Raw genomic sequence first — 20,042 nt, 5'->3', positions numbered from 1 at the left:
GCAGCAGAAGCGTGCAGGGTCCATAACCCTGAGATTGATAAATCAAAACCTTTTTCTGCTCACAGAAATTAAATGTGCTTGTGTCAGTCCTTCCACTGCGTTCTAAATGACACTGTGACAAAAGGACAAATCCTTCATTGTATCTCAGTCCACACTGTGGATGTCAGGAACAACAGTCGGTGATGCAACAGGGCCTCTCTGACCAGGCAAATGAAGCCCCAGTGGCCTAATGGATAAGGCACTGGCCTCCTAAGCCAGGGATTGTGGGTTCGAGTCCCATCTGGGGTGCTTTACAGCAGAGTGGCACAGCGGAAGCGTGCTGGGCCCATAACCCAGAGGTCGATGGATCGAAACCATCCTCTGCTAAGATGCTTTTAACACCAGATGTGCCACTTAAACTGCATTCAGACTGCGACTGACTTGAATTCAACAGATAATTGTAGCTTCCCCGAATAAGTCATTAAATTGATCAACCACAAAGAATTGTTCTAAAATCTATTTCAGAATTCATCCACCAATGCATTTGATTTCCATGCGTTGCTTTCCCTTGTTTGCTCCATGCCATGCATTGCCTTCTCTGGATTGCCTGTGTTGTCTGACCTCCAAAGCTAAGACTTGCGTGTTCGAGTCCCATTCAAGGTATCCAACAGCAGAGTGGTGCAGCAGAAGCGTGCAAGGTCCATAACCCAGAGATTGATAAATCAAAACCTTTTTCTGTTAAAAGAAATTAAAGGCGCTTGTGTCAGTCCTTCCACTGCGTTCTAAATGACACTGTGACAAAAGGACAAATCCTTCATTGTATCTCAGTCCACACTGTGGATGTCAGGAACAACAGTCGGTGATGCAAACAGGGCCTCTCTGACCAGGCAAATGAAGCCCCAGTGGCCTAATGGATAAGGCACTGGCCTCCTAAGCCAGGGATTGTGGGTTCAAGTCCCATCTGGGGTGCTTTACAGCAGAGTGGCGCAGCGGAAGCGTGCTGGGCCCATAACCCAGAGGTCGATGGATCGAAACCATCCTCTGCTAAGACGCTTTTAACATCAGATGTGCCACTTAAACTGCATTCAGACTGCAACTGACTTGAATTCAACAAATAATTGTAGCTTCCCGGAATAAGCCAAGGATTGTGGGTTCGAGTCCCATCTGGGGTGCTTTACAGCAGAGTGGCGCAGCGGAAGCGTGCTGGGCCCATAACCCAGAGGTCGATGGATCGAAACCATCCTCTGCTAAGACGCTTTTAACATCAGATGTGCCACTTAAACTGCATTCAGACTGCAACTGACTTGAATTCAACAAATAATTGTAGCTTCCCGGAATAAGCAAGGGATTGTGGGTTCGAGTCCCATCTGGGGTGCTTTACAGCAGAGTGGCACAGCGGAAGCGTGCTGGGCCCATAACCCAGAGGTCGATGGATCGAAACCATCCTCTGCTAAGATGCTTTTAACACCAGATGTGCCACTTGGACTCCGACAGTGACTTGAATTCAACAGATACCTGTCCTTTCTCTGAATAGATTATTAATTTGAAATGTTAATAAATTGCCTGACTGTCTTGCCAAAGCCGATCAGTGTTGAGACGCTCCGCCCGTTGTCACCGTCCTGCCGTTGTTGAATAAAACTGGCTACTGGTCCGCCCGGAGTAGTGCTGGAAGCGGCCGTCATTCAGACGCACTTCCTGGAGGCATCGGTGAAATCCTAGTACGGATAATAATATGAACCCAGAAACAAGAGTGTATGATGTTCCAATGTGTTGATGCAACTAAAAGCTTTTCATTAATGTTGCGTGTGACCAATAGTAATTTAGTAGCTAACTCTATTTCTGCCAGCTAACATAAACCCTGGTACAAAACAAGCCAGCCAAAAGTCATTTTTTTAATACCTGCAGTCCCAGCATTCAGCTACTGAAATGTTTATGTGGGTGTGCAAGCCCTTTGACATGCTACACAACTATGAAGGCATTGTAAATCAGAGCGGTGTACATCTGCAATTACGAGTTCAGACAGAGAGTGAAAGGAGTCCCACCTCCAATAAACTTAACATTGTAGTTACTCTGAATGGGTGAATGAATTGATGGAAGTAAAGGTCTAAAATCAATTGAAGAATGACTTCAATACCAATGCATTTGTTTTCAGTGCATTTTTTTGTCTTGTTTGCTCCATGATATGTATTGCCTTCTGTAGATTGCCTGTGTTGTCTGACCCCCAAAGCAAGGCCTTGCGGGTTCGAGTCCCAAATTAAGGTGTTCAACAGCACAGTGGTGGAGCTGAAGTGTGCAGGGCCCACAACTGAGATCGATGGATCGACACCGTCTTCTGCGATTGTGGGTTCGAGTCCCATCTGGGGTGCTGTACAGCAGAGTGGCGCAGCGGAAGCGTGCTGGGCCCATAACCCAGAGGTCGATGGATCGAAACCATCCTCTGCTAAGACGCTTTTAACATCAGATGTGCCACTTAAACTGCATTCAGACTGCAACTGACTTGAATTCAACAAATAATTGTAGCTTCCCGGAATAAGCCAGGGATTGTGGGTTCGAGTCCCATCTGGGGTGCTTTACAGCAGAGTGGCACAGCGGAAGCGTGCTGGGCCCATAACCCAGAGGTCGATGGATCGAAACCATCCTCTGCTAAGACACTTTTAACACCAGATGTGCCACTTGGACTCCGACAGTGACTTGAATTCAACAGATACCTGTCCTTTCTCTGAATAGATTATTAATTTGAATTGTTAATAAATTGCCTGACTGTCTTGCCAAAGCCAATCAGTGTTGAGACGCTCCGCCTGTTATCACCGTCCTGCCGTTGTTGAATAAAACAGCACAGTGGCGGAGCTGAAGTGTGCAAGCCCCACAACTGAGATCGATGGATCGACACCGTCTTCTGCGCGTGTGCCAGTCCTTCCAGTGCATTCTAAATGACACAGAAAGACCAGGCAACTATCGCCCCAGTGGCCTAATGGATAAGGCACTGGCCTCCTAAGCCAGGGATTGTGGGTTCGAGTCCCATCTGGGGTGCTTTACAGCAGAGTGGCGCAGCGGAAGCGTGCTGGGCCCATAACCCAGAGGTCGATGGATCGAAACCATCCTCTGCTAAGATGCTTTTAACACCAGATGTGCCACTTAAACTGCATTCAGACTGCGACTGACTTGAATTCAACAGATAACTGTAGCTTCCCCGAATAGGTCATTAAATTGATCAACCACAAAGTAATGTTCTAAAATCTATTTCAGAATTCATCCACCAATGCATTTGATTTCCATGCGTTGCTTTCCCTTGTTTGCTCCATGCCATGCATTGCCTTCTCTGGATTGCCTGTGTTGTCTGACCTCCAAAGCTAAGACTTGTGTGTTCGAGTCCCATTCAAGGTATCCGACAGCAGAGTGGTGCAGCAGAAGCGTGCAGGGTCCATAACCCTGAGATTGATAAATCAAAACCTTTTTCTGCTCACAGAAATTAAATGTGCTTGTGTCAGTCCTTCCACTGCGTTCTAAATGACACTGTGACAAAAGGACAAATCCTTCATTGTATCTCAGTCCACACTGTGGATGTCAGGAACAACAGTCGGTGATGCAACAGGGCCTCTCTGACCAGGCAAATGAAGCCCCAGTGGCCTAATGGATAAGGCACTGGCCTCCTAAGCCAGGGATTGTGGGTTCGAGTCCCATCTGGGGTGCTTTACAGCAGAGTGGCACAGCGGAAGCGTGCTGGGCCCATAACCCAGAGGTCGATGGATCGAAACCATCCTCTGCTAAGACACTTTTAACACCAGATGTGCCACTTGGACTGCGACAGTGACTTGAATTCAACAGATACCTGTCCTTTCTCTGAATAGATTATTAATTTGAATTGTTAATAAATTGCCTGACTGTCTTGCCAAAGCCAATCAGTGTTGAGACGCTCCGCCCGTTATCACCGTCCTGCCGTTGTTGAATAAAACTGGCTACTGGTCCGCCCGGAGTAGTGCTGGAAGCGGCCGTCATTCAGACGCACTTCCTGGAGGCATCGGTGAAATCCTAGTACGGATAATAATATGAACCCAGAAACAAGAGTGTATGATGTTCCAATGTGTTGATGCAACTAAAAGCTTTTCATTAATGTTGCGTGTGACCAATAGTAATTTAGTAGCTAACTCTATTTCTGCCAGCTAACATAAACCCTGGTACAAAACGAGCCAACCAAAAGTCATTTTTTTAATACCTGCAGTTCCAGCATTCAGCTACTGAAATGTTTATGTGGGTGTGCAAGCCCTTTGACATGCTACACAACTATGAAGGCATTGTAAATCAGAGCGGTGTACATCTGCAATTACGAGTTCAGACAGAGAGTGAAAGGAGTCCCACCTCCAAACTCGCTCAAAATACACGCACGCACGCATGCACACGCACACACACACACACACACACACACAGCCAACCAGAGGACACTGGCGCAAATACTTGAAGATGAATAAACCCTCAGCAACTGAATGTTGAGGCCAGTTTCCGTGGTAACCAAGGCTGAGGCACGAAGTCGAACCCAAGGTGAGCGACAGCGCTCTTGATCACCGTGGTAACGGTGAAGCCACGCTCGCTCTGAAGCTGCGGTTCAGAGCTTCAGCCTGAATGTCTGAAGTCTGCAAACTCCCCCTCGTCATTTTAAAATATCTGAGCAGGAAGTTCCAACTTTTATCAATTCACGCACACACACACGCACGCACGCACGCACACGCGCGCACAAACACACACACACTCGCGCACACACACACACACACACACACACACACTCACACACACACACACACTGTAAAGCAAGGATTCAAGCTCAATTCCTCTGATGTAGCAATCTGTGGCTCCTGCTATGGATGTGAGCAGTGGTTGAGGCCTGTTTGATTAGTTTTGCTCCGCATGTAAAGTGTTTGTTTTTTCATGCTCGTGTGCACTCACGCAGCTGGTCAAAGTGTGTCTGTAGGCCATCTGGTCCTGGGACTGAACACACCATACGAGCCTTCTGGAAGGTGCTCCACTTATTGACTAAACTCCTCTGGCCTCCGATGTCATTCTACACACAAAAATAAAAAGTGCATCATTCTCCCTCATCCTCAAACACAATCTACTTCAAATTCAAAGAATGTAAAAGCACAGATGCCACTGGTTTATTTTCTATTACTGAGAAACCATGATGAACTGGTGGAAGCTGCGGAGGATCTAGATAAACATTTAAGAATATAAAGCCTATTATAAAAATACTAAACCATCACTTTCAATGGTTATGATCCTAAATGTATTTCACAGTATCTCACAAGTGAGATATCCTGTCAAATAAATGATTAGGAATTACAAAAAATGCTTTTTACAAACTTCATTAATTCTGTCGTAAATTGTGAGAGGGTAATTATTTTCATTGAAGACGACTGTCTTCTCAATTTATTGATTAGTCAATTGGTCTGTAAAACATTAGAAAAACTACTGATTGATGTTGGAAACATTTTCTATGACAGATACACAGCAGAAATATTCATGCAAACACACAAACATGGTCATGCATGGTCACACAGAGCTACATTAAAAGCCAAACTGTACAAATATTCGCAGCGTATCACAATGGAGCAGAAGGCCCAGCAGGGATAGCGACAAACATAAACAGTCTCCTATACACAGACTTTAAAAAGCACATCTATACAAGCTGGCAGGAACATCCAAAAACACTGCTTTTTACGTAAACACACACCTCCGCAGGCACAGACACACACTGAACAGCACGTACATACTTTACTTGTTCAAGCAAACACGTGTTTACATAAACTACATGCAGACGGTTTCTGATATGAGCCGACAAACACACAAACCTGGTCTCTATCTGTCTCCAACAAACACACTTCCTACCTTGCACACACGTGCCACTCTGGAGTAGAGCACCTTCCCAGCAGCCCCTTCTGCCTCCTGAGCGCGCTCAGTAAAAAACACATAGACCTTATCATCTTCCGGGTTATCAGTTTCAGACAGCGGCGCTACCCGCACAAACTGGGCATCTGGAGAGAGAGAGAGAGAGAGAGAGAGAGAGAGAGAGAGAGAGAGAGAGAGAGAGAGAGAGAGAGAGAGAGAGAGAGAGAGAGAGAGAGAGAAAGAGAGAGAGAGACGGGGAGAGAAAAAGACAGGTACAACTGTGTTTACAAACAGCAGAGAGAGTCAACATGCATCTTGTTGTTGTCAGCAGCAGACGTTGACAGACTAGCCTGATAAAACACTGACCGGGCGTGCAGGAGATGGTTTTAGACATGTTTATTTAGCGCAAAAGACATTTAGCTTAGTGCAGAATGTTAGTATACGAAGCAAGAAGTAAAATTGTGAAATGACTTGACAGAAAAGAGAGCATGTCTCTTGAGAAATAGATGTACAAACAGGACATATTTGCATTGAAGGACATGTTAGCAGGTGTGGCAAATGTTTCATGTGGCACACCAAGTCTCCCACAAACAAAAAAATCCTGGGAAAAAACTTCAAGCATCTCAAGAATCTTGCCGGAGAAAAACTCTGTACATCGGCAGACTTCTATTGTGGCCTCCAAACACGGTAGTCAGAGACCAGTTTCCAAATTCAAGGAGTTTTCTTTACTCCTCCTTTGATTCTCTTTGACCTTTCTTTGCACTCACCTTGCAGCCAGGTGGAGTCGTACTGCTCGCTGCGGATGACGTGACGGCTGCCGAGACTACGGAAGAAGGCGGAGTCCCGGCTCATGAAGTCCGAGGTGATCCCAGCATACAGCTCTCCATCTGCACAGAATAAGACAAGCTTTCGGTATGTTTAGGTAAAACAGAAAGGTTGTTCATCTGAAGCTCAGGTTTGTCCCAACATATTCTCACAATGGTTCATGCAATCTTTCAGTCCGATCCCCAACCTGCCTTGACCCAAGTTTGTAACTCAGGCCTTCTGTCACGCCCAAGCCGACTCTGAGGACATCACTTTTTGTTTTTACTCTTTATTGTTGTGCCACCTTTGCCACTTCCACGATGACCCCAAGGTGTCATTGTTGACTATAGTCAATGTTTGTGCTACCTTTATTGTTGCTTTGCAGGGGAACTCACTGTTACTGAGTAGAACTGTTCCAAATCTATGCTGAGAAGCCCCAGTGACCTAATGGATAGGGCACCGACATCTTAAACAAGGGATTATGGATACAAAATAATACAAAAAACTACAACCATCTTCTGCTTTTATTGCTGGAAGCATAGCACGGCATGTCATTTTACTTTTAGAGGTGCAATGGATCATAAAACTCGTGATGATTACATTATTGATGATCCATATTGGCAGATCAACAATCTGGCAATTGACATCACAAAGAACCCTTTGTTGTTTGAGTCAAGCTGCTCCAGACTATCTTTTTTCATAAATCATTTCCAAAGTCTGTAAACCATCAAAAATTCTAAATGTCATCCTATGACTTTGTTATAGTAATTTTGAGTGTGTCTGTTTTTTTTTTTTTATTTGATCTCATTCTGTCAGAGATAAGCGACTAGAAAAGCATATGAAACTATATTTCACCGTATGATGGTTAAGATTAAACTGTGGAATTAATCTGCGATTCACGCGAGTGCAAAGCGGTAGAACTGCACCAAAAACGCCTCAACAATGGTCCGTTACACCACTAATTACTTCCAAAGAAAAGTCACGATACTCCTATTGTAGATATATTGTAACTAATTTGCACCTTTCAAGTGATTGCGTGCCCTTAATACTGTGCTTTAGGTCCACACCAACCTAAAACCTCACAGCCAAGCTATAGCTTTTGCTATGATGACTTATAATTCAATGTTCATTTGAGTTGTGGTTTCAGAAAAAAGACGGCCAACTTACCAACGACATCGGAGGCTGTTTTCTGGAACGGATCGTATGGACATTTCCCTTTCCCACACTCTGTCTGGCTGTAGGAGAGAGTCTGGTGCTCTGACTGGCAAAGAAAACAAGGCCAAAGGTCAGAGAGGGAGAGAACCAACGAGACAGAAGAAGGCAGGCAGTAGAAAACAAGTTATTTGGGCAGACTGACAGGCTGTGAGTCTTTAATTAATTCTTTAAATGATAAATAATTTAATTAAAACTAACGAATAAGCATAAAGACTTTTTCAGCCCTCTGAACTAGCCTGCTACAAAGACGCACAGAGCAAGTGGCTAATTGAGGGTAACTGGGCTAAGTGGTGGGATTTTAAAATGTGTGAAGTCCAGTGTTAAACCAGTCAGCACCACCAGCTCCTCTAAGCACCACGTCTGAACCTCTCTGATCTCACACACCCTTTCATGGTATTAGCTGTTCCCTGACACACACACACACACACACACACACACACACACACACACACAAATACAAATGGAGGAATGCCCCCCACCCCTCCCTCACTCCTCCCCACACACACAACAAGGAATTTTAAAACTCTTTACCTATTCCTGATACAAGTGTCACATGAGTCAGAATGATCAGACGTGTACGATACAATGTGCCAGTGTAGAATAAAGAAGCTTTACGTTCATATTATTATTGACATAAACATGTCAACTGAGAACTCAACAGTGGTTGGATGGCACAGCGTGAATCCTGGTAGGTAAATGGGCATAGGGGCAGACGCCACACATATCTCAGCTGATGATAGCCCGTACGTAGGGGCTGGGACCAGGACTCAGAGCACACACAGGACGGCGGGTGGCAGGAACAGCATTGCTTCATCTCGACATCTATTTTGCATGTATTTTATTCCCAATTCATTTTTTTGGGTCCGGATACAGATCTGACTACTTTAATATTGAATATCTGCTGATATTAAGTCCAATCTGATAATTTGTTTTAATTAAAAAATAAATATGTATCTGACACACTGAGATAACTGTTGTCGTCTTCTAAATTTGGCTTCTTATTTTTCATAAACTACTTAATACAAAAAATCAATAAGTTTACATTATTGAATGGAACGATGTGATGGATTTGTTCAAACTCAAAAAATATCTACTTTTGTCCAGTGATTGCTCTTCCATTATTGTGACGGCAGGAACACCTTCCAGCTGGTTAAGCATCATTTGTGTGTGTATGTGTGCAATAGTAATACCTGTTGGAAGACGCTGGTAGCTATGAAAGCACACCTGGGGTTGAAGGCTCCAGTGCCACAAACGTACAGGTGAGTCTGATTAAAAGGCTGCAGAACTCGCAGGAAGTTGGCGCACTCCAACTGGACAGAGAGACACAACAAAAGGGACCACAGTGTGAGGAATAACGGAGGATGTAAAGTATTTCATGATATTGTTTTACTACAAATATAAGGCAGTGGTTATTCCATATTAATTGGTTGAATGTCTATCACCGGGTAACAATATTGGAAAATAACAAAAGGATTGTTGGAATAACAAAACATGAACTAATTTAGATGTTTCTTTCTGTTGTGCATGTGTATAATGCAAGTTTAACTTTGCCCCAAACCGCCAGAGTTTTTACAGACAAAAGACATGAATATCCTCCGGCTACGGGGAAATTGAAAGTAAGATATGTTTGTTCTGATTTTCACAAGTTCCCTGGTAAAGTTTCATTTTTTTGTCTGAGTAAATCTAGCTCACCTGAGTCTTGACATTCTCACCAGCATCAGAGCTCTCTTGTATGTTTAGTGTTCCCAAAGGAACCCGATTCATTCAACTTTAGTTGCGCTCTAGATTTTGTTATCCATCATGCAACCTTCTTGCTGCAGAACTCTTCATTCAGACCGTTTCTTGTGTGACAGTTTGACATTGAAGCACACAGTGAAGAAACGCTGTTAAACTTAAAATGACCTGATGTGGGACCCACTGATCTTTATCTGTGTAGAATCCTGTGTGGAATAAATCTGTGACTTAAAAACAGTAGAGAAGTTACAGTGGTATATGTTGCTTTGCTTAATTAATCGTGTGTGTGTGTGTGTGTGTGTGTGTGTGTGTGTGTGTGTGTGTGTGTGTGTGTGTGTGTGTGTGTGTGTGTGCGTGTGTGTGTGTGTTTGTGCCAGTGTGTGATTGTGTTGACTCACCTCTGGATCCTTCCCAGCCATGAGACACTCTTGGACACGGTCTGGACTGGCTGGCCAGTATAGCTACAAAAAGGAAGACAAGAGAGATAAAGAAAGAGCGAAAGAGATTTAAAAACTGTTTTCATTACTGACTCTAAATCACAGATAAAAGGCTGTTGGGATTGGCAGGTGCTTGGCGAGGAAGCGAGGCACAGAGAGTCAGCAAAACATGACTAAACTAGGGGGAGAAAAGCAGGAGGAGAAGAGAGAGGTTTTAATACCTCTTGCGATGCAGCTTCAGGGAGGAGAAAGTTAGAAAGCACCTGGCAGCACTGCTGAGTCCTAATGATGAGTCAAGCTGTCAGAGCAGCAGCATCGGTGGTAACATGACAAATTAATCTACCATTTGACTGTGACTACACTCATGTGCACAATAACACAACTAGCGTACGGTAATTAGTTTGATTAAAGCACTTAGTTGGTTTCGTAGCACCTCTCTGGGTACTATATGTAAATCATAATTACTTGTTCATCCAAAAACATTTGTTGTTAAGAATATTATCTGCGTGGTGACACAAGTGTGTCAGTTGGAAGTTGTTATAGGACCTAACATACCTGAGAAGAATCAGATTGTGTTATCTTAAAAGAACACCATTCAAAAAACAAACATGGTCAAATTTGTTTTGGTTAGACAGTTTGCCTAAACAGAAGCCAAAGCACATGCCTCATGCTTTTGTCTGATCATCAGCCAGCTTCCAGGTCAGTTCACTATTCTAAAAATTGAATTTCCTTCATAATGTGTGTCGGCTCTCACTGCCATGTGCTTCACTGCCCAATAAGAAAATAAATGACAATGTTCCCAAAGAAAAATAAAGAAAATACTCTAAAATTCTAAAATGAGGCGAACAATGGAACCCTGTCACACGTATAGCTCGGGGGCAGATCTGGAGACGTAACCTATTTAAGTCTTTTGTGAAGTCATGAGGCAGTTTTTATCTGAATCAATATCTGTCTGAATCATTGTGTCTGAATAAGAATCAATAGGTTGTTAAAAATCAAGTTGCATTTGCTTTGTGCCTGCTTAGGTTATATTTTGACTGAATGTGTGTGTGTTTTATAAAAGCCTTATTTATTTATTTTTATTTTATTTTAACAAATATTTTTATTGTTGTCTTGTCTCTATTACACAAACAAACACAGGACAGAACAAGACAGATCAAAACAAAGCAAATGGCTTATTTCTAATCGGATATGGATGACCTTACCGATGTATTAATTGAAACTTGACCATATTCAGTATATAACAACACACACAGTGGGGATTATTCCACTGCTTTCATGTCAAGCCAATAGGAAAGGAAATAGATGAGGCAACGATAAAAAAAGAAAGAGAAAAGAGAGAGAAAGAGAGAGAGAGAGAGAGAGAGAGAGAGAGAGAAAGAGAGAGAGAGAGAGAGAGAGAGAGAGAGAGAGAGTCTTAGTGTAAAATGCCAGCTATATGACTAATCTAAATACTTCCTTGGGTCTGTCATTGCCTACGAGACCAGAGCGGTGAAGCTGAGATTGAGCTATTTGATAAGTGATCGTCTCACTGCAAGTTCACATCTCAAGTGTTATCATCATAGTATAGTTATTGCAGTAATATAAATAAAACAAGATCTGTGCATCGATATTGTCCCTCGTAGACAGATCTCAAGCTGCCGTTTTTTGCTTCAATCTAGAAAATGTGACGTCAACTCTTCGAAAGTGATTAATGGCAGCTGATGGTTTAAGGAAACAATTTCTTCTGGATGTCCAGTAATTGTTCCCTGATGTAGTCAGTCCCGCAGAGCCCTGTGCGGAGCCGAGATGATCAGATCAGATTAGAGACCACGTTCCCCCTTATCTCCAAATACCACACACTGACAGGAACATGGACCACCACGAGAGGATTCTCACCTGGTAAAAACTTCGATTAATGGAAATTCACCCCTCTGTGAAGAGCATGCTGGTTTTCAGTTTATACAACAGAAAAGGAGTATGATTGTATGCAACATAGAAATCACTGACAGGAACGAAAAAAGGAATTTTGCAAACCAAATAAGGACATTTTAATGTTGAGAAAGGACTAAATTCTGTACTTTGGTAGAGAAAAGCAGTGCTGAAAAGGAGAGAAAGAAAAGGGAAATAAAAGAAGTAGGGAGGATGAATAAAGAACAAATATGCAACAGAAAGCCACAAACACACTCAAACCCTTGGTGACCCTTTGTGTAACGTGGGTTGCCAGCTGCGGACTCACACAGAAGGAATGCCTTGAGGGTTTTTGGCCTGATCAAAGAAAAACGTGTCTGAAGGCTACAGCGTCACGTTTGGCTCTCTGCCCTCAACTGGGATGGACTGGAGGAACTGGTTACGTGTCTGTCTCTCTTTGCCAAAATCTGTTTTATTGAGGCAGCAGGACTGCGCACATTTACAAGTATGTGTTCGGTTTAAATCATGATAAAGAAATACATTAAAAAGTAAGGATGGGATTGTCTCAAACTGCATTGACAAGAAGCTCTGGATGTCAGTAGCAGGGAAAATAAACAGAAATGTAGAGAATATGGCACGGTGAGTGGTTTTAACGCCACAAGGGAAAAAACTCCACACGAGCTGGAACAGTCTAAACAGACTATAAATACTGTATGCACAAATATATTACTTTACAGCCAGCACGGCGCTGAGTTATGAGTTGTCTATGACTATCTATCCTTTTGTTGGCTGACTGCCTGGCTGAGTGGGTGGCTGGCCAGCTTGACTGCTGTCTGTCTGTTTCACGGTTGTCTGTTTGCCTACCTGTGTGGCTCTCTGATGGCTTACGTGTGCATCCAACAGATGAGGGTATTGATTTGATCCGACAGGGCAGAGTTATGAAAAGGCAGCGCTGTCGCTGTCCTTGCCGTGACCCTGAACTCGTCACTATGTCTGTCTGGATATAAAATCAAAGCAGCAGAAGGAACCCCAGGTACTGAAACAAACCTGTAATTTATACCTGGTTTCATCAATCATAGATTTTTAAAGAATCAGATTTGACATCCCTGTGGTACTTGCTGCACAATATTGGTTGGGGCAATTAAAAACATTTTTTGTCAATTGCACCATGTGGTGAGTAGCATTGCAGGAATATTGTGTATAGCGGGAACTTGACCAGCTGAATCAGGACCAGGCAGAGCAGAGCAGGGGCTATGCCTCGAGGTAATAAGCTTCATATTATTGATGCTGTGGGAAAATACTGCTCCGTAAAATGTTGATATACACCTAAAAATAACTTGATTAAGCCGACACAAATTGCACAAAAGCAGAAAGTGCTCGCTGGCATAAATCAATAGGTATAAATCATTATGTATAAGTCAATAGGCCACAGAAAATAACATTTCATTAATTATTCTCCTGATAAATGTGGCATGCAGGTCATCCGTCTTGTTCATAAGTTGATTCAACGTCCAGCTGTTCTTCTTTAAAAGCATAATCACTCTCCAACAAGGGTCCTGCTGCTCGTCAGTTAACGTGGACAGTGGTGGAGGGAGGAATGTGAGAAATGGGCAGAAATAATTTGTGGCCTGACTGGAAAGCATAATCTTGCTATCGGTTTGGTCAACAAATGAGCTTCAACCTGGGTCTCTGAGTAATAGTTTAGTGGTTTGGAGTACATATTAGGCTGAAATGTTTTGTTTAGACCTTTATCAGAGAACAATACGAAGACGTTGAGGAAGAAAAGATGTGTGTTTCTGTAATTAGAGTTAGGAATTAGAGAAAGATAAGCGATCAGAGGGTGTGACTTTCCTCTTCCTCCTATCGTTGGTAATTAGTCCCATCAAAGCTATGACACATTAGTTATCTGAATGACTTGGTGTTTATCTGTGTATGTTATTTATCTTCAAGCATTCATCAACAATCAACTTGTATGTTGTATGTTTGTTCCTTGCCTGGCATGATATGTGAATGAGAGTGTGTGTCCTCCAGTTCTAACCTTGCGCGGGTTCTGCGTTATGTCGTCCAGACTGGTAGACAGCAGGTTATCTTTCATGGCCACGTAGAGACGCCTCCTGTTTTCGTCAGGAAGCATGGAGTGCAGGTCCCCGGCCACCAGGGGCAGCGTCAGCAGACGGCCGTTCTGAATTAGCTCTGAAATAGGAGAGGAAGACAAAATGAAGAGTTGCATTCAGCGAAGCTTGACTAGGAGCATGTTCACTTTTGAAAATGTGAAAGGCAAACCTGCAAAAAATTAAAATGACATGCACTTTCTAGCAGAGAGTCACATGAGAAGATTGATTCAACTGTCATGCCCAGCCATTTTCATCCGCTAAACCCGGGGTCGGGTCGCAGGTCCAGCAGGTCCAGCAGGTCCAGCAGGTCCAGCAGGCTGACCCAGGCTCCCCTCTCACTCACAACATTTACTAGCTCATTTTGGGGGACCCTGAGGCGTTCCCCGGCCAGCCGAGAGATCTAATCCCTACAGCGTGTCCTGGGTCTTTCACCAGAAGAACGTGCCTAGAAAACCTCTATTGGGAAGCGTCCAGGAGGCGTCCTAATTAGATGCTGCTGAACTGTCACGTCTGTGCGATGTCCGTACACAAACTGGAATGTAAAAATGACAATCTGTGTTTTTACCGGGAATAATAAGAGTATGCTAAGTTAAAGTAAGCAACATCGGGGAGAGTAGAGTCAAGTTCATAATCTTCTCAATGGAAAATTTGGTTCATACACATTCATGGGTATAGGGAAGCATATTTAATCAAATAACATACACATATCACCCACTGCAAATATCAGTTTTAGTAACAGATGGCCAGAGTGTTTGTGCCGGTTAAGAAGAAGATTTTTCAGCAGATAAACAATAAGATAAACATGTTGGTCAAAGACACAAACTTCCCACACCAGCAGTATCTATCACACAGACAAGTGTCTGTTTGTCTTGCAGCTTCGTTTCTCTTATCACACTGGACACTCGAACCGAACAAAATAAACTGTAACGTATCTTGTCCGAATGGCAAACACACACAAACACACACACACACAGTACCAGAACTACATCTTCAGACAGATTGCACGATAATGAGTGATTCTGAAAGCGTAGATAACGAGCACCCAGCTTAAATGTTTTTTAAATGATTACGCTGTTGCACCATGTAAACTATGACAACTATGAGAAGATCGCACGTCCGTCTGTCTTGTGTTAACTTTCATATCTTAACTGCCAAGTGTTCTTTAGTGGATTGCACTTGGCATCGGCTCACGAAGCTAAAAGCATAAACATATAGGCTTTAAAGCAGCACCAGGCATGGCTTCACACGTTGGCAGCTCGAAATAGCAGTGAGAGGCAGAGACGGAGCTTATAAAATACAGTTTGAACTTTAAAACACAGAAAAAAATAATACTGGTAAAAAGCACACAGCACACTCCTGTTAAGCAACCTGGCCGTCCTGTGAGGCTTTAGCCTAAATGATACCAAAGGGACGAGAGGCCAATCTGAGTGTATAAACCAGGCACTGAGGAGAAATTGAATTTATGGGGTAATAATACAGCTTGCAATTAACATAAAATATGGCCAAGTGAAGCTTTAGCCCACACTATTGGTTCATTCAGGGGAAGATTTAAAAGAAGAGTTATAAATGATTTAGCATGTTTCACTGCGGCAGAAGACTCAGCTCACTTTTGTGAAAAGAGAGATAACTTATAGTTTTGTATTGTTGGGTATTCATGTGCTTCTTCCTTTACAGTGATGGATAAACCACTCAAACATATGGCACGTGCTTCCTTGAGCAGCTGAATCCGAACTGGCACAAAGATCATACAGAATAAAATCTGGTCAGCATGAGTATCTTTATTAAAATAAAAATCAATCATTTAAATCTGTAGCAGCTCGATCTCATTGAATTACACAGGATGCACCGGATTGTACAGCGTGTATGACAAATTCACTGCTTTTCGTAAGGATCAACAGCAAATGTGAACATGTGATGCAAAACTATTTAATGTCATTTCGTGTTTGTACAGACACGGCTGTTGACGCATCCGTCTCCATTAGTCAAAACCTGTTAACCAACACTATCCTGTGATCAAAGAGTTTGAAAATACCAACGTAAAAGTTCTTGTCACGATTCTCTCCTTTGTCGACCACATTTACAACCCAACAAACAAAGATCTATTCGTCAAAATACAAATCTCTTTGCTGACACATCGCTGTGGCTGCTCCTTATTCTATAAATACGCCACACAGCCTTTCCTCTCCAAACACATGGCAATTATCCTAGCGATTGGCTGACTCAAGCAGATGTGGGAACTAAGAAAAAAAGTAATGAATGACTCTCAATACCTTCTACACTGCTCTATCTGGTCTTTGTATGCTACCCATCATGCTAGATGGCAGGTGGGTTTAATATAAAACAGAAGAAAAAAAGTCAAGAAAAGATGAAGAGACTTATAGATGTATGAATGTGTTGAGGAGGGAAGAAAAACGTAAAAGGAAATACGTAATAAAAAAATAAGAAATTGGTGGACGTGGTGAGAAGTGTTCAAGTGCTGGAAATCCGTCAAAAAGAATGAGAAACAAATGAGACAAGACTGCTGAGAAGGACCGTAAAATGATGACGGACTGGATATGAAATACAAAAAAAAGATGAAGCGACGGCAAGAGAAAGATGGTACATTTGCGGTGAACATACTTGTGTTTGTTCAAATTATTACTCAAGAACAAGAACATTCAAACTCTGGTGGTACCAGATAGCGTCTGGCAGAAGGCAGGCATCCATCTTCTCCTGAGATGAGTTGTGCTTAATGCAGAGAAACCACAACAACCTAAAAATGAGTTAGTGAAACTTCTAAAGCATCCTGTTGGCCAAACGGTGTTGGTTGATTCAGGCCATGCAGGCGCGCTTGTACACCTCATTTCAGTGGCTTTTCTCTCTCTGGTCAGTAAAGATGCCACCAAGGGGTCCAGACATATGGTCCAATCATGTGTTTTTCAGCTTGTTTCCTCGTGCGCTTGATACGGTATGAGCGCCAGGCTAAGAGAATGTGGAAAAGTCCATCCTGCTTAGCTAAATTTACAGGAAATTGAATCTGATTTGTTTGAACCCAATCCAAATTTATCAAAATACCTAACATTGTGGGATGACAGGTTTCCAAAACTCTGCCCAATTAACAAGCTGCATGCTGTGAGCCCACGTGACTTTTGTTTACAATTCCTGTCTGGAGTTTAATCATGTGATCTGGACACAGCAGAATATTACAAGTCGGCTTTTCTTTTGGACAAAAGGAAACTTTTCAAATCGGATAATTGCATTAAATTATTTATTTATTTTTAACACTTTCTATCTGTATTTTATGACTGCGCACATAAAGCACACAGTAATTGTGAGAGGGTAAAAAAGGAAGGAGGAGAGATGATGGAGGAGAAAATGACATGGCAATGTGACAACAGGATGAAAATGGTCTGATGGGTGAAGACAGCTGCAAGATGAGAATAGGCAAAATGTCCAAACATGACACGATGACAGACAGATGAGGTGAAAAGAGAAGGAAGGAACAAGAGCAAAAGGAGAGAACAGAGTGAAAGAAATCTTGATGGAAGGAAAATTTAATAAATATTGATGGATGATGATGAGGATGAGCAGGAAGAGGAGGAATGGGAAAAGGCAGATGGGGATTTGGCAGGAAAGGTCGATGAGGGTAGAAGACAGAGCTGCTGTAAAAGCCATGTTGAGATGACAGGGTGGGGGGGTGATGGGCATGTGGGTGGATTGATAAGGGGAAATGGAACCAAGGGAGAAAGGAGGATGAAGGGGAAGAGTAGCAGAGGGCGTGAGGGAAAATTGTAGTGTAATAACAGAGTGAAAAATGATGGGTAGACAGGTGAATTGAGGAGGAGGAGGAAGAGGAAGAGGAGGAGGAGAGGACAGGCGAAAAATGAGGCAAAAGTGAGATGGAAAATGATATGATGACAGGGTGAGAAATGATGATTGGATGCATGACGGGTGAGGGGAAGAGCGGGGAAGACAGAGCGACTGAGGAGTAGAAGAAATGTCAGAGAAGAAGAGAAAAATGAAAGGCAGAGACTCAGGGAAGCAGAGAAAAAAGGGGCGAGAATTGAGGAGGAAGAGGAAGAAAGACAGGGCGGGGCTGGAGACGGCAATGAGAGGAACCACAACATGCTGACAGAAAACGCAAGAGATGGATAAACAGAGAGGAAATGAGGGGAGAAAAAGAGACAGAGGAAGACATGACTCAATGGAAGTGAAGAGATAATGTGGGACAGAGAAACGGTCACAGGAGGAGAAAGTTTTATAGAAACCTATTCTGTAGTCAGCAGGTACTTCAGTACTGCCTCACACTGATTCTGGCTCCATTCATCCCAGCGGTGCAGCAGCAGCACAATGAAGTCTACCGAATTGTGACATTTCTGTTTGTTTTGTCCAATGTTCTCCAACTGTTCACATTTACAATTGGAATGATGAAAACAAAACTATTGAAATGAAAAAACAAGGTTGGAAACAGTGTGCAAGAATTGGAAATTCATGAGTCGATCAATGAAGATAAATGTAATATTTTGCAACATGGCAACAAGTACCTGCACCCTTGTTTTCACTGCAGTCTGTTGCTGTAGTGTGTGTGCCCCGTGCTATACTGTCAGTGTCAGACCAGGATCAGATCGAGGTTAGTATCTCTGAACAGAAAGCGTCTGTCATTCCCAACTGACCTTTTCCATCACATTTGGACTTATTAGAGCCGAAAAAAAGCAGATCTGCTATTAACATTAACGATGGCTCTGTTCGTTTAGGTGTCCAATAAAGCCAAACCAGTGAACCACCAGGCCCTGAAACAGCAAACTTAATTGCAATAGTTTGATTATAATTGTTATAACAACACTAGTGCGTTTTTTGCTTTAAAATGTCTGTTGTGTAGAGAGTCTAGACGGCTTTCAAATGGGGTTGTGGTTCCTGTTTGAACGTTTGTGTGACCAGCTGACCAGGAACTTACAATTTTGTGGCATGCAATTATGTATTTTTTTTTTTTTCAGATGTCAGCATCCTTTTTTTCTTTGCCTTGTTTTTAAAAAATAATGTTGAAATCTTGAAAACAGAACGCGGTTGTTGTCAGTCGCTTTACAATGTTTTTTGTGCATCGAAGCTATTTGAAGTCTGTGAAGACGAGACGTTTCCGTCACCCTCTCCACAGGGAATCTAACCCTCGGTGGAATTCATGCCTTGCTCTGCCCACTAAAGCATCAGGCACTTCATCTAAGTTACAGTCTGCGGGCCCCAGGAGCGGCATGACCTCACCTAATTCAATGAAAAATGGAAAAAGCACAGCCTAACTGAATGTGAAACCACCTCTGCAGTGGAAAGAGCAGCGACATTTAGCATCTGCTACCGTCACGAGATCTTATTGGGTCAGACGGGCTGGAGTCTAGTTTACATCCTCACTTTAGACCTCCTTAAATCAGCAGTATGGCAAAGAGGCTGACACTCAGAAGGAGAGAAGAGGGAACTGAGAGTGGCTTTGTAGACGCACACACACACACACACACACACACACACACACACACACACACACACACACACACACACACACACACACACACACACACACAACCCAATCTCTCTGTTTGGATACAACTCATTCAGCCTGCACACACCATCACACATAAACAGACTTTTTGGATTTTTTTGTCTTTTATCTTGAACTCACAACGATGAATGACTCTTATTCAGTATGAAAACACACATTCCTTTCTCCATCATGCGCACGCACACACACGCACACACACGCACACACACACCCCTGACTGAGTCTCGAAGCACCAGCTGCACCCACCCCACCCTTACTCTTGGGACAGTTGCCTTGGAAACAGCAACCATGCCGACATAATTTGCGAGGGGGGCGTGTGTGGTGTGTCGAGGGGTGCCTCTTGGACTTACCCCCCCCCCACACCCTCCTCCCCCCGCACACACACACACACACACACACACACACACACACACACACACCTTCCATGTCACACACACACACCTCCCATGTCACACACACACACACACA

At 43.1% G+C, this 20,042-nt stretch overlaps 1 protein-coding gene and 8 non-coding genes across 11 annotated transcripts in view; 8 read left to right on the top strand and 1 right to left on the bottom strand.

The window, feature by feature from the left end:
• The window catches only part of sema3h (sema domain, immunoglobulin domain (Ig), short basic domain, secreted, (semaphorin) 3H), a 60,638-nt gene that overhangs the window by 25,231 nt on the left and 15,365 nt on the right, over window positions 1-20,042 (bottom strand). For all 3 annotated transcript variants that reach the window (XM_068597436.1, XM_068597437.1, XM_068597435.1), the window contains 7 exons: window positions 13,975-14,129; window positions 10,008-10,070; window positions 9,066-9,185; window positions 7,828-7,921; window positions 6,624-6,743; window positions 5,857-6,002; window positions 4,918-5,032 (listed from right to left, as the gene is read on the bottom strand). In XM_068597436.1, coding sequence (XP_068453537.1) covers window positions 4,918-5,032; window positions 5,857-6,002; window positions 6,624-6,743; window positions 7,828-7,921; window positions 9,066-9,185; window positions 10,008-10,070; window positions 13,975-14,129 — 813 coding nt within the window. The remainder of the gene's footprint in view (window positions 1-4,917; window positions 5,033-5,856; window positions 6,003-6,623; window positions 6,744-7,827; window positions 7,922-9,065; window positions 9,186-10,007; window positions 10,071-13,974; window positions 14,130-20,042) is intronic.
• trnar-ccu (transfer RNA arginine (anticodon CCU)) lies at window positions 216-288 on the top strand. Its single transcript has one exon. It is a non-coding gene; the product is annotated as a tRNA-Arg (tRNA).
• trnar-ccu (transfer RNA arginine (anticodon CCU)) lies at window positions 876-948 on the top strand. Its single transcript has one exon. It is a non-coding gene; the product is annotated as a tRNA-Arg (tRNA).
• Window positions 955-1,026, top strand: trnam-cau (transfer RNA methionine (anticodon CAU)). The gene has a single exon. It is a non-coding gene; the product is annotated as a tRNA-Met (tRNA).
• trnam-cau (transfer RNA methionine (anticodon CAU)) lies at window positions 1,158-1,229 on the top strand. Its single transcript has one exon. It is a non-coding gene; the product is annotated as a tRNA-Met (tRNA).
• Window positions 2,351-2,422, top strand: trnam-cau (transfer RNA methionine (anticodon CAU)). Its single transcript has one exon. It is a non-coding gene; the product is annotated as a tRNA-Met (tRNA).
• Window positions 2,937-3,009, top strand: trnar-ccu (transfer RNA arginine (anticodon CCU)). The gene has a single exon. It is a non-coding gene; the product is annotated as a tRNA-Arg (tRNA).
• trnam-cau (transfer RNA methionine (anticodon CAU)) lies at window positions 3,016-3,087 on the top strand. Its single transcript has one exon. It is a non-coding gene; the product is annotated as a tRNA-Met (tRNA).
• On the top strand, window positions 3,596-3,668 carry trnar-ccu (transfer RNA arginine (anticodon CCU)). Its single transcript has one exon. It is a non-coding gene; the product is annotated as a tRNA-Arg (tRNA).

This window comes from Clinocottus analis, unplaced genomic scaffold (assembly GCF_023055335.1).
Source record: "Clinocottus analis isolate CAN_PGR_092001 unplaced genomic scaffold, fCliAna1.0.p SCAF_4, whole genome shotgun sequence".
Taxonomy (NCBI): Eukaryota; Metazoa; Chordata; class Actinopteri; order Perciformes; family Cottidae; genus Clinocottus; species Clinocottus analis.
The sequence above is the reverse complement of the archived record's forward strand: the minus strand, read 5'-3'. Positions and strand labels throughout refer to the sequence as shown.